Source organism: Convolutriloba macropyga, chromosome 4, assembly GCF_964194025.1.
Source record: "Convolutriloba macropyga chromosome 4, txConMacr16.3, whole genome shotgun sequence".
In the NCBI taxonomy this organism is placed as follows: Eukaryota; Metazoa; Xenacoelomorpha; order Acoela; family Convolutidae; genus Convolutriloba; species Convolutriloba macropyga.
In genome coordinates, this window is record NC_134471.1 from 21,709,879 (window position 1) to 21,723,976 (window position 14,098).

Here is a 14,098-nt window from a genome sequence, read left to right on the forward strand (position 1 = left end):
CTACCAGCAATAGCAGCTTCCGACTTGTGGAAGCCCACATTAGTGGCCAATGAAAAAACGAAGACAGTTCCCGCCATTTCAATAATCGGAAAAGTATTGAATAAATTATTATCACGGCTTGAAAATGTAACGGACAATTCAGGTGACCGGCAATTAAATTGCCATTTTAAATGAGGACAATGTGAAAACTGAGCCACCACTAGGAGGAGTCCGTATTTCAATCAGAATCACAAGTTCAAAACACAGTTGTGCCTTCTCATCGAGAAGAAGCTTCTGCAGCAGCATCAACTGCAGTACAACTAAAATCTGAATTATCCGAGCATTCACAAACATCGTAAAGAAAACTAAAACAAGCAGATACCTTTGGAGAACCTTTACACAATCTTACTTGAGAAAGGGGGGAGGATGTGATGGTTTCGAAAGAACACAGAGAAGCTTGGAAATTTTTGTTTGTTACTTAAAAAAACTTAATTAAGAAAGGAGGCAGGATATGACGATTTCGTAAGAACACAGAGACGCTTGGAAAATTTTGTTTGTTAAATTTTCAGAAAACAAAGGTGAGATTACCTGAAAACTTCTATTTTTATTTTGATAGGTAAAGGTAACAGAACTCAACTTAATTTTAGTTTTGTGTTGTCGCTATCTTAATGACCAATGAATCTGAGGTCGGAAGTTAATTTTTCCCACCCGTAGAATCCTAACTTTAACATCCACTGCCCTTAAACTGGTGAAATCCGCTCTCGTGAAGAGTAAACACAAAAACACAAAATTATATTCCTGATACGGAACCAAGATCTATTCACAAGGCAATCAAGCAAAATATTTTTTAGCTGATGTAGAATTTCGAATCGATAAGATATCAAAAATATTAGCAAAATTTTGTAGATAATTCAACTGATTGAATTCTTTTGGCCCCCGTGTTACCCGTTAATCTGTTGGTAAGTTTCTTTGCGATCCCATGAGTTGATGTTTCGTGCACCTTTTGATTTTCCATTGTTAGGTTTTTTAGTTCCGCAAATCCCATAAAAACCTCTACTGACAAAGGGAACGAATTTTGTTACAGGTTGACGGATCAACAAAGGTAATTCAGTTCAAGTGGGCACAAGAGAGAAGGGTGGATGGATACAACATCACTGACAAGACCCTGGACAGACATTTGAGTCATGTTATTTCTGATTCAGGATGGAGTTTGCACGATTCCGTTCAATTGACAGCAGGCAAGCAATACACATATGAGGTGAGTTTTGAAAACGATCAGTCGTGACAAAAATGACTTTGAAAGGAATGAACCGGGATGTCTCTGACTTTAAGTAGAACATTTCAAATATCGTGTCAAGAGTTGGCTAATAGTTCTTCCGAGGTTAGTTTATAGTTCTTATGCAATCCATTTGAAAGCTTATCACAGTTTTGACATTTTGAACGTTAACGTATCTTTTCTTACCGTGATAAAAGCTGACGTGAAATAGGTCGAACGCACCCCCCCCCCCCCAAAAAAAAACCAACAACACTCTCAAATTAACAAAATGTACGTTTTAAGACCTTCCTGGTTCACATCTAGGTTCTACAGAGTTTGATTTTAGACCCATTAGCTGTTCTCCAAACACAAAAATGGTGGTCCCAAAATAATGACTGCAATATAAATTCTTTCAATGTATCTTTCTAATCGTTAAAAGAGCAATTTAGCTGAAATTCAACAGGGATATAAACAAATCCAAAAAGTAAAAATGGAATACTTCAAAAATTCCAAGGTTTTCCACGGAAATCAATACTGACAAAAAATGTTTTATTTTAGATCAGGTCTGTCAGCCATGGGTTGTATTCGAGTAACGTCATGACAATCGAAGGCTCTCCTCATCCTCTTCCGCCCAATGAGAATTCAACCTTACGGGTAGTGGGTGCTCGTGATATCACCATGACCCTTGAGTACTTCGACGTTGTAGAAGTAAGAGGCTGTCAATTTCTCTTCAATACAAGCTGAAGTATGAATTTTTAGCAATAAAACTGAAACTAATGTGGACTTGTTTGAGATAAGCAGTAAGAGATCTTTTCCGTTTGTGTCCCCCCCCCCTACCAGTACGTTAAGAACCAACACTTGTAGAGCATGTGCCATTACAGAGAAAAACATAATGTAAAAATGTGGCGGGTACATCGTGGGAGGGGGTCTGTCGAGGTTTAGTATAAAATCATGGGGCTACGGATCAACAAACGACAGCAGTGATCTAATCTAGTTATTCTAAATAAACAAAGTGAGATTCAATAATATTGCGAAAGTCTTCTGCTCAATTAGGCAGAGAAGTGAGAGCAATGGCACAAAACTTGTTGGTCACCCAAAAAATCGCATTTTTAACTCATTTTCTCAGGTAAAAATGGGCACATGATTAAAAGACCCTCTTGGTAATAAAGAACTACTTATTGAATTATGTGAAATTATTTCACAACATTTATACTGTTTTGCAAACACAGACTCTAATGGCCAATCAGAATGATATTGAGTAGATTTAAATCGTAGATACTTTTTAATTTTTTATGCAATGTGATGTTTTTGCTGTCTTTTTCTTCCTTCTTTAAAAAATTAATACTGTAGGCTCAGAACTAATATTTGATGACTTTGTTGAAGTTCTCCACGAAAACATTTAAAACCAAATTTGAACTTGTTTTCTCATTACGGACAAAATTTTGAAACATCATGTCAAAAAATTCCTGAACAGTCAAAACACCCACTTTTAAAAGTAAGTATTTATTTTTTTATTCAAATTAGCGTTGGTTTTTTAGTGTTACTTGAGCATCCATCCCAACAACATATTTACGGAAAAAAAACTGCTCTTTTTTCTTGATATTACAATTATTCTGATTCTGTTGTTTATAGATCAAAATCAAAATGAAAGGAATAGAAAAAAGAGATTGTTCGTTTTTCTACCCCAGTCGATTTCTGCCAGAATCTTGCAAGATTATGCATAATCTTGCAAGATTTCTGCCAAAATCTTACAAGATAACCATTCATTCTGCCAGAAACTTGCAAGATAGCAATTTTTCTGCAAGAATCTTGCAAGATAGCAATTTTTCTGCCAGAATCTTACAAGATAATCATTTCTCTCTCAGAATCCTCTAACATATCCACTTTTTTGCACAAGATCCTACAAGATGAATTGATTATTGCGAGTAATTCTGACAGCAAGAGATTTGAGCGAAAGCTCTTCTAAAGTCCTTCGAAGCTCAAAAAAACGGCAAGCCGTGAATAATCACATTTTTTGGGCATTGGCAGGAAAACTTAAGCGCAAGGAGCTGAATTAAATGAAAGGAAGTTTAAGATGCAAAGAATAATACCAGATAACTTTTTCATCAGAAAAGGTAATCTAGACGTGTAGTTTTATAAATCTTAATAAAGTTGAAAAAAAACAGTTTTTATTAGTAATTTATTTTGTGTTAACAGTTCTCAAAGGCAGATTTTAATTTGTTCGACCCGTGATCAATTTTTCTTTTGAACTTTCAAGATCAAACTCTCTGAAAATTGTTTGTTTTTCCAATTTAAATGGAATACAATCGAGTACAATTCAAAATAATTGTAGCGATTCTTCGCCCTTGCTTGTTATTAAGTGCTGAAGCCAAGCTCTGGCTCGACTGTGATGCATTTGAAAATTTATTAAACGGACTGTTGAAAAATATAGGATTCGCCTGTTTGGCCAACAATATCTTAGAACCATACATTTTCGATATAAGCCAAAGAATAAATTTTAACACTTACAGTTGATTGATACTGTTGATAATTCCTTTATCTTATATAAAAAATTAATGTAAGCTTTTATGGTTGAAGTTCATCAATGAAAAATATAAGTTCAAAAAAAGAACTCAAGAAGGAAAGGAAGGGAATAAATAAGAGTCCTGATGCTGAGGGTCAGTGATTTCAACTGATCTAGAAGACCACAGTCTGCAGATACAACATTCAAGATTAGATACAAAACTGTCGGTTACCATTTTGTTCAGGGCAGAGCTTGTTGATTCTGCATATGCTTGGGTAAATGGCTTTACCAAGCTGCAACTGACTCTTATGATGGTCGGAGTAAAGTGACGTGTCGCCTCACGAAGAGTTAGAAAAAACTTAGAAAAAAAATCTGAAAGAGTAAAAATCATTATTTCAAATTTCTCTTTTATTTAATGTTATTATTTAATTAAGAGTACTAGTTTCACTTCGTATTTCTTTTTGTTCATATGTTTGTGTTCTTATACTCAACTTCAGCCTTTTGTAACTTTATATATTGATCCCTAGAATTCCCAGTAGAGAGCTTAATTGAGCACTAAGGTCAATGATTACTCGTGACGCAACAGGAAAAGTTGGAGAAACGGGCTCTTTTCCGATACTGCCACTTCCACGTCCATTTACACCCCCGACTTATACATGTAATAGCATATAGTTTGCATCTCATACACTCGCATTTGCAATTGAACACAAATGGCCTTTATAAAGATTGCCGCATTATAAAGATGCCATTATAAAGATGCCGCAAAATTTTGAAAATAACGCGCATGTTGCAAATTAAAATTTGTATGTCCTGTAATTATTTTTTCCAAGGGTAGTCTTATCGAATTTTTCGTTTAAGTAATATTGAGAGGGATCTTTTCTGTTACGCCCCCTCCCCCAGTCCTATATAACAAGACTGTTAGCACCCTCCAAATATGCACTTTTTAATATGCACTTATATGCACTCAATATTATGCACTCAATATCACTTATATGCACTCAATATTTTTTAATATGCACTCAAATATGCACTTATAAAGAGGCCATTATAAAGATGCCGCAAAATTTTGAAAACAACGCGCATGTTGCAATTTAAAATTTGTATGTCCTGTAATTGTTTTTTCCATGGGTAGTCTTATCAAATTTTTCGTTTAAGTAATATTGAGAGGGATCTTTTCTGTTACGCCCCCTCCCCCAGTCCTATATAACCAGACTGTTTGCACCCTCCAAATATGCACTTTTTGTCGTCAGAGATCCCTCAGTTTATGAATAGTCTAGTATAGGAAAAAAATATGTCCGGCACCGGTAAAAGATTTGATAGATTTTCGTTACTGTTGGCAAAAACAAATTACGGCCATAAACCGAATAAACGGTAAAAACACACATTATCCTTTGTCTGCTTACAATATCAGCAAAATTTAATTACTGTAAGTGTAATGTGTTTAATTCAAAAGTTCGCTGCATCATTAAATTGCAAATGCCGTTTGTATTTTTAACTCTTATGTGGTAGGTATTTTATTCGCTTGATCTTAATTACCACACTAGAGCTAAATCTATATTATTGTAGCGACCTTAATAACGTGCTAGAATAAGTCTCACTATATGCTCACAATGTTCCTTGCTAATTTCCAAATCTATGTGTTGTTTGCTAGAAAATAAAATTGATAAGATGTAAAGATTAATTAGAAAATAGATAGAAAGGATAGAGCACAATTAGGGGGTAAATCTTACTTGAAAATATGGTGGGATATCTAATCTTAATCAATAAATTGAATCCATCTTACTGCTGGATGTGAACATTATTCTAACTATATTTTGCTATAAAATTGGCAGACTTATAATCGCTGCTGATATTTCCCTCTTAGCTGAGGAGTAGATATTTCGCTCTCAGAGCAGTGAGAGGAAGAGAGAGAGAGAGAGAGAGAAATTTTTTGGTTGAAAATCAAGCGTCTTACGTTCGCGCTGGTTGAGTTTGGTGTGATTTCCTTCAGCAGCAAGCTCTAAGCTTGTGCGTGTTTATAACTGAGTCAACACGACTAAAAAATCACAAGACCTATGACTAGCTCCGAATCAATTCCTAGGTCATTCGTGGAGCCGACTATTACTCGTCTTTACTCATATATTCGTTTCAGGCTTGCTGCTGAAGAGCGGCCTGAATAGCTTCAGTATCCTTCACTTAGTACGCGTATTAATAGCGGCAGTGAATCAGCCGCTATGGCCTGCTCCATAGTGTATTAAATAATACACAGCAGTATTTGGCTATGAATAGTGTATTCATTCACTCAACGCAATTTACGCAGCATAGCTCTCTCTTAATATTCCGTCAGTTTAGACTAAGTCTAAAAGGTTCACAAAGTCGACGGTTAAATAATTATACTCTCTGTAGTATCGATAATTGCAGCGGCAATTATCCAATTAGCAAAACTACAGCTCACCCCGGTTTAAAGAAGAGAAAAATTGTGCTCAATCGTATAAAGTTTACATTCGATTTGTAAAAAATTCTTGAGCTTACAAGTAATATTTATAGAAGGGTAGGAGCATGTATATTCAGAGTTCAGTAATACATTGTTAGTGTTAACTCAGTTAAAAGTTACAAGTGGTATGAAAGTTAATAAACTCAACAGTAGACTGAAAAAATAGCATAGCCAAAGAATAATCTCAAATGCAATTTGTTTGTCTATGAGTTAAGCGCCCATGGTTAGTTAGAACAAGTTACAGATCAAATACACTAGAAACTTAAGTATTAAGATACTGAGTAAAAAAAAAGTTTAACAAGTTGAGGTACAAACTGAATAGATAGAAAAGAAGCGCAAGCGCGAGACATTAAACATAAATTACAAGCTATTGGTTCCAAAATGGAAAACCTTTTAATGATAGATTAAGAGAAACATTAATACGAGATAACAAATGAAATTTTAATTGTTTTGGTTGTCAAGTTTTGCTAGAAGGACTCTATGTTTTTCTTTCAGTTCCTTGAGCTGGAGTCCAAGCAGCTGATTTGATTCTATCAACTGACTTGCTTTCTTCAGAAGCTCTTGCTGTTGCCGATCTCGGATCTTCAGAGTTTCTGAAGAGACCACTAACTGTTTTCTCAACTCTTCTTTCTCGTGGCAAGCAGTTTGCTTTGAAATTGTTAATCGATCGAGTTTGCTCTGAAGGTCTGCAATATTGGATTCCGAATCCCAAAGCTGACGCCGGAAATGGGAGTTCTCAACAATTAGGTGATCGGATGAAATGGTCTCCGGTTGTGGGGAGTCATTGTTCGGGAATGCTGTTATCTGCTCGAACGGCACTTCAACACGAGTCTTTAGAACTTTATTTTCTAGTTCATATGTCCGGTCCTAATCGTTCCTATTCCTCAGTCTCCAAAGGTTTAGAGTAGGTACCAAGGAAAAGTTAGGAATCACTGACAGAGAATCGGTGGACACGAGCATCTTGGTATTTGTTTTGACGTTCTGAATCGTTGTCAATTCTGAGAGGCGACATTGGTTATACTCAGTTGTTAGTGAGTAGTCTAAGGAAGTTACAAATTTTGGGTTCTTGTCGAGTGGCAGCATTTATCGTAACCTTTGGATTTCCAGGCGATCGTCTTTGAGGGGGAATTATTTCCCTTTCGGCAAACTATGGTCTAATGGGTTTTTTTTGCAAAGGTCGAGAAGCCTGGGTTTTAATCGTTTCGTGCGATTGTTGTCCGGGTTGGTGTTGTCGATGTTGTTTTGACAGATGGCGCTGTTTGTTAATGTTGTTTTTGTTGCCACGTTGGCGAGGATGGAAGTCTCGGGGTTTTTTTGTCAATGGGGGAAGGTCTGCCATCCAGTTAGCCACGGGGTCATACTGCTCTGTGGGTAGCTGGATGTCTTCTAACTATCTTTTGGTCATCTTACTTGATAATAAACATATAAATACATTTAAGATGAAACATTAGCTTTTTCAAGCGAAAATCATCGTACTTTTTATCGTACCAACAAATTCATACTCTTAGAAAAAGGAATACAATCACACATTATGTGCAGAATCAATTTTTGCGAAGCTCCCACCGGGGTGGAAAGAAGGAAAAGAAAAACTCGAAAGAATTGAAATGTGGAAAACAATCTCCGTTTTAGAAAATCGGATTATCCTTTTTTAATTAACAAAAAATTTAAATGTTTAGAAGCTTTGAACAGATTGTGTCAGATTTAACTGACTAAATCGGGTTTCGGACCTCGTGGCTCCCCTCAGTGCGACGACCCGCGCAGCTGGGTTTTTTGTTTTGCGTTGCAGTATATACCTGCTGGTGATGAAGGGTCGTTAAATAAGGAAGGAGGAGAACTTCTATGAGGAGGCCAACAGAGAGGGCGATGATGAATAAGAAGAGAATAAGGATTGGGACGAAAGTGGGGTGCATTGTTAAGAACTTTCCGACCAAACGTCGTGAGGGTTGATCTTCTTCAAACAAATGGGGCAATTATGTTTCTCTTGAGCACAGGGATTACACACAAAATGTCCACGGTTCTGGTGACATTTTATGTGCGGGTGAGCGGAGGAGGTGACATATTTCTCTATTTATGCGGGTTGCAGCAAAAACATCGGTAATAAAAACTAAGGGATAGCGTATAAATGTGGCGGAGGCAAAGTTGGAAGATTGGTTGGGAGGAGTGTTTGAGTAGGTTAGTTCTGCAATCAGTGCAAACTAGATGAGGGGGTTGGTCTCCGTCGGAAGGGTGCAATTTTTTCCAGCATGAAGTAATTCTTAAACAAAAGGGACATTCATCACGATATTCGACAATAGGGGGCGTGATGAGTTCTGGAGGGGAAAAACTATTCTGAAGGATAAACAATTTCCCATTTTAAAAATCTCGAGATGGATAAATAGTTTCGTTGTTGAAGTTGTTTGGGGGATTTAATTGATCTAATCTCAAAAATAGCGATTTTTCGATTTTCAAAAAGAAATTCCAATGGGGTGAAAGGGGAGTTAGGGTTTTCGTTAAACTTTGTTGGGTATCAATGTTAACATAATAAATTTCTAACGAAGGGGAGGTATAGATATCAGTCTCTATAAAGGAACGTTTAATGTCAGTTATTCTGACTAAATGCTGGTTTAAGTGAAAGATCTTAATTATATTAATTTATTGGTTTCTGTTGAGATATTTCTAGCACATTTGGACTCGTTTTCGAGGAGGTAAAAGAAATAATTCCAGTAAACAGAAGTGGGGTAGACTGAGAAGGTTGATTTTTTCTGGGTTTTGACGTTCTTCAGGTTTACTAAAATAAATGCTTGAAGGGAAGGTTCAGTTTCGAAGTTTTCAAGAAACCAGAAATTTCAACTAATTCTTTCTTTAAAAGGAAAAACATGATTTAAAATAAGGAAATAGGGTACTTAATTGTTATTTCGGCTCTTGAATAAAAGGATAAGAATAAGGCTATTTCGAGTATCTGGGGGTGACTAATTTTTAAAGTTAGATATTGATTTAAAATGCCGTGGGGTTGTCGAATGTAAATTTGGAAGGAGTTATGGGTGGTGGAAAATCCAAGGATAATATATTTTATGTTATTCAATTTAAGGGTAAGGGATCTATTCTGTATATTAATCATTACCAGTTGGAGATTTGAATGGGGATCTGATCTAAATTTTGCTCTGAAAGCATCAAAAAAAGTTCCAATAAAGGGAAAAAGCTGGTATTGTTATCGAACCTTCGTCCCAAGAGTCTACAAAATCAAACAAAACTTCTAGAGTGGGGGTTACTTGATAGGGAAAATGGATAAAAAAGATCGATTAATCTGATAAGGTCTTACTAAACTGCCTTGGAAGTAAAAGTACATTCCAAAACAATATTCTCGTGCTGATGGATCTCGAAGTGTTTGCAATGTACTGTGAATACGCTTGGTTCTCTGAAACGTTTAAGAAATAAGGCAAAATTTTTTAAAACGTATAAAATAGCCAATAAAATAATCAGTTCCCGAAGGGACTTTTGAAGATCGAGGTGCGTCATTTTATAAAAGAAACTGGATGTTGCTTCCTAAATCGAGTAGAACAAATTCACAATCAAGTAAAAATTCCTTAAGAGTATAAAACTTTTCGTGGTCTGAATAAATTAATTTGTCTACTAAGTCAGAAAATTTGGGTGCGCTAACTTTTAAATGCACTTAGTTTTCATAAGCAGGTATAAGAGAGTAATATATATGTCCATAAAATTCGTGAAACTTAATAAATAAACCTTTATGGTACTCGGATACAAAAAGATCATTAAAGTTTTGCATCTCAAATCATAATGCTGTAACAGTTAAGTTAGACTAATAAGAGTTGATTAAGTGTGATGAATTAGGTAAAAAAAGACAAATTGGATGACTGAATTATGGGGGAGCAATTGCATTTACTTCTTGCTCAGTAGGAACTTTAGGGTAAAGATGTGGTATTTCTGGCATAAGAGGTGATGCCACTTCAGGGGCAGTGAGTGGTGACAATTCAATTTGACTGTTGTTAAGATAGATGTTATTATCTGGTGTATGCTTGAGGTATCGACTTCTGTTTGGTTCATTGTTTGTATTGTTATCAGAGTTTTCATCATCTTTAGGTGTTTGATAAATTGATGTTACAATGGAAAGTAGAAACAAATTGTACGAGGCTCCTAGTAATGTTTTCCAAAAACCAATAGTGTTTTTCGACAGTTTTTGTATCTCGAAAGCTCTTAAAATAAAAATTACGACATCGATCAAGAACTTGATCAACATGAAACATGCAAACAAAAATTCCGGCTCTTTCTATGTAATAGCCAATTTCTCCAAAAGTACTCTTAAAGTGATCAAAAAAAGATGGTGACAACATTGAATCTAAGTATAGTCGATTATTGAGGCCTGCGGCGCGATAGATATCGCGTTGACTATTGTCTACATGGGCGTTTTGAAGCACTGTTCGAGAAATCTTTTTCAAAACTGAATTAGATGCAGATTTGTGTAAAACTGTTCTCCAAAAATCTTTCAACTGGTTTACAGTGTAAATACCAGCACGACGAGAATCACAGTCTGGGATTTTTTGAATATAACGAATTTGTTGTGGAGCAAAAACAGCGGGCGGTTTAAAGGGAACTGGCGCCGGCATCAACCGATACCAAGGATTATAATTATCTAAATCAAGCTGAAACAAATTTTTGAAAGTATCTGTACAGTCTATTTCATTTGCAAATGGAAATGTTTGGCGCGTAATAGGGTTAACAAACATAGTTTTTCCGTCATAAAAGATCGGAATACGGCCGTAACAGCGATCAAGTACTTTAAGCGGTGAAATTTTCTTTGTACACGGATATAGAAAACCTATAACACCTTCAATTTCTAAGAACATTGAACGATTTCCGGTTAACATGTATCCGGCCAATCTATTGTTTTCGTAAGACAATGCATTGATCATTTGGATTTGAGTGCGTCTGAGCTCGCACATATTTTGTAAAATCAGGAAGTCAGTCTGTTCCAAATCACGATAGACCTTATACATCATAAAATTACTTTTCATACGCATATGAGCATCATAATCAATAGTGTCTTTTCCAACGTTTTCAAGAATTTTTTTATGAATTCCAAAATGTTGGCTACCAACTAGCTCGTTTTAAGGTGTCTCGTAAAAACCGTTCACCTTATTTTGTTGTCGGTGCCGACTTGCATTTTGTAATAATTAATATTAATTTTCGAAATTACGGTTTTTCCCGTATTCATATCAAATCTGCCTGAGAAAGAAACAAATAAATCATCAAAGTTTGTAATAAACAAAGGAGTAGGCTTTCCACAATTATAAGTTCTTTCATTATTTATCCTCAGATTTATGTCTCGCGTGTGGTCTATTTTCATGTTGTTTTGCAATAGATAAACATCATTTTGCATGTCGTGCGTACTTATGATGTAGTATTGTGGTGGATCTGGTTCGTTTGTGAACTTTATCATTTTTGCGACTTGAGTGAAAAGTTTTGTAACAATGCAATTTTCTGGCACATCCCATGAGTAAGCGAAGGGGTCTAGTGATGTTGTTTCACAACCTCCTTCCTTGAGTTTGCATGGAAGTTTTAATCCTAATGGGGTAAAAACTGATTTTGTTTCCTGATCAACTTCAAGTTCAACTCTTTGCATTTGTCTTTCAAAGGAATAAAGTTTTACTTCTCCTGACGCAGAGCAATCTGTGTTATCTTCTAAGTGGTTGTCCTCATTCAGACCACCGTGTGTGTATTGGTGTTTTAAAACATCATTTGAAATGTCTGACTTATAAGTTCTATCGTACTCTGTGATTGCAATTTTTCCTGTTTTGTTTGCACGTCTGCATTCTTCTGGCGTTACTATGACGTCAGTTGTAAGAGAAAATTGGTCATATGCTAAAGAAGAGTGCGATAAAAGTCCACAGTGCCATCTTAAAGCTTGCGATTTTACTCGACACATCACTGCCTCTACTTTTGTTCTGTATGATCTTTGATACAGTGTCACTCTTGCAGGTGCAACTTTAATATTTTCCGGTTTAATGTTGCATTGAGCTACTTGATTTAAAGCATACATTTTGCTTTCTTTCATTTTTGAACAGTCATAATTAACAACTTTTAACGTAGGGGAGATTTCATCCAACTCATTTCTAACTGAGGGTCTACAAAAAGATACAACAGTAAAGACAAACAAAACAGTTAAATATTTATAAAGGAAGTTATTGTTTTTCATAATAACTTTATTTTATTAGTGATTGACTGAGTTTTTTGGTTTTTTTAGTGTCAGAAAGCTAAGAGTAAGTCTGGAAGAAGTAAGAGAAAAGGTCTCGGAAGTTAATTTTCCGATGATTTGAATCTTTAAAGTAAAGATATAAGGTAAGATTTAAGTAAATCCCGCTAGGTAGCGAGTAGTATTTTTTTTTTCAATCGTCCCGAAATTCGACGATCGTTTCGAGATGAACGTTGATCATCCGATTGAGTTGGGTTTGCTCCGGGTGATTGTACACGGGTTTGGGTCCTAACAGGGCTGACTCTAATGTCAGGTGGATCTGCAAAAAGAATACGTGTTTCGGGATATGGAGTAGAACTTCTAGTTCTACTACGACTACGGTTATCAGGTGTTTGTGTGTTATCTACAAACGTAGTTGAAAAACCTTCTTGAAATCCTGAGTCAGGTTTTGTTATTGTGGTATTGTTATCTTCAAGTGTTTTTTCATGATTATTTTCATTTTGTGTGTTAACCGTATTACTTGAAAAATTGTCTACGGGGAAAGATTCAGTTTCAGTGAAGGGTTGTTGAAAGGAAAATTTATCCACTGGCTTATTAAGTTTTTCAACTTGTTTACTCATTAAATTTTCGTAGAACGGTTGGAAGTTTTCATTCCTTAAACCATAGTCAACAACTAATTCTGAAATTGCGTTTTCGATTGGGAAGTACTCAATTAGATGGTTTCTATGAGCAACTTTTTTAAAGTTTTGTTTGAAAGAAGTTCTATTTCGTAATTTACATTTGTCAATTTTTTGTTACTTCAAACGGTTCTGATCTTAGTTCATGTAAGCTTTGGATTTTCCGTCCTCGAATGAATGATTTTCCATTAACACTAGTTGTCCTACGTCTAAAGGCTTACCTAATTTATGTTTGTTTCTGTTTTGATGTGCTTTGGAGTTAACTTCAAGGCTTCTGTTGTATGCACTTTTGTAAATTTGTTTGAGTTGATTTTCACGAGCAAGCAATGAACTACTTAGTTTTGGTTTTAGTAGTTTATCTATCTGATCGTTGTTGCTACTTTGTTCTGAATGCTTGTGGAGTGGTAAATCTTTGCAAAATTCTGAATTACAAGTTTAATCGGAAGACCTTAATAATCCTAATTTCAGAAAAAGGGGAATTTGGGGCTTTCGGCCAAAAACGATTTCGTATGGTGTTAATCCTGTACTAGTGTTTGCTGTTGTGTTATGAGCAAACGCGAATTTTGGTGCTAAGTCACTCCAATTACGATTAGCTTGTTCAAAAAACATTCGAAAATGTGTGCCCAGATGTTTGTTTTGGATCTCAACTTTTCCGTTGGTCCAGGGAGAGTATGCTGTTCTAGGAGCATGGGTAATTCCAAGTTCATGAGTTCAACTTGTGAACTCCTCGTTCATAAGGCTGATCCTTTATCATACACAAGTTTTTGTGGTATACCAAAAGTAAGAAAAAATTTCTCAGGTGCTGATATTGTTTCACTTGCTGATGTTGATGAAACTGGGTAAACTTGGATCTAACGAGAAAAGGAATCAATTAGTACTAAGCAATGTTTATTTCCGTTCGATGGTGGATTTATTGGACCTTGTGATCTATATGTACCGTGTGGAAGGAGAAAGGTACAGTTTCTGTCCATTTTTCAAGTGGTGCGTCGTTTAAGTCTTTATGTTTTTACTGAGAAACCCATTT

At 35.8% G+C, this 14,098-nt stretch overlaps 1 protein-coding gene across 1 annotated transcript in view; it reads left to right on the plus strand.

Annotated features, from left to right (window-relative positions):
- Positions 1–14,098, plus strand: part of LOC142338020 (uncharacterized) — a 98,489-nt gene that overhangs the window by 68,009 nt on the left and 16,382 nt on the right. The window contains exons 6-7 of the mRNA XM_075387654.1: positions 1,064–1,237; positions 1,793–1,942. Of these exons, the coding sequence (XP_075243769.1) occupies positions 1,064–1,237; positions 1,793–1,942 (324 nt within the window). The remainder of the gene's footprint in view (positions 1–1,063; positions 1,238–1,792; positions 1,943–14,098) is intronic.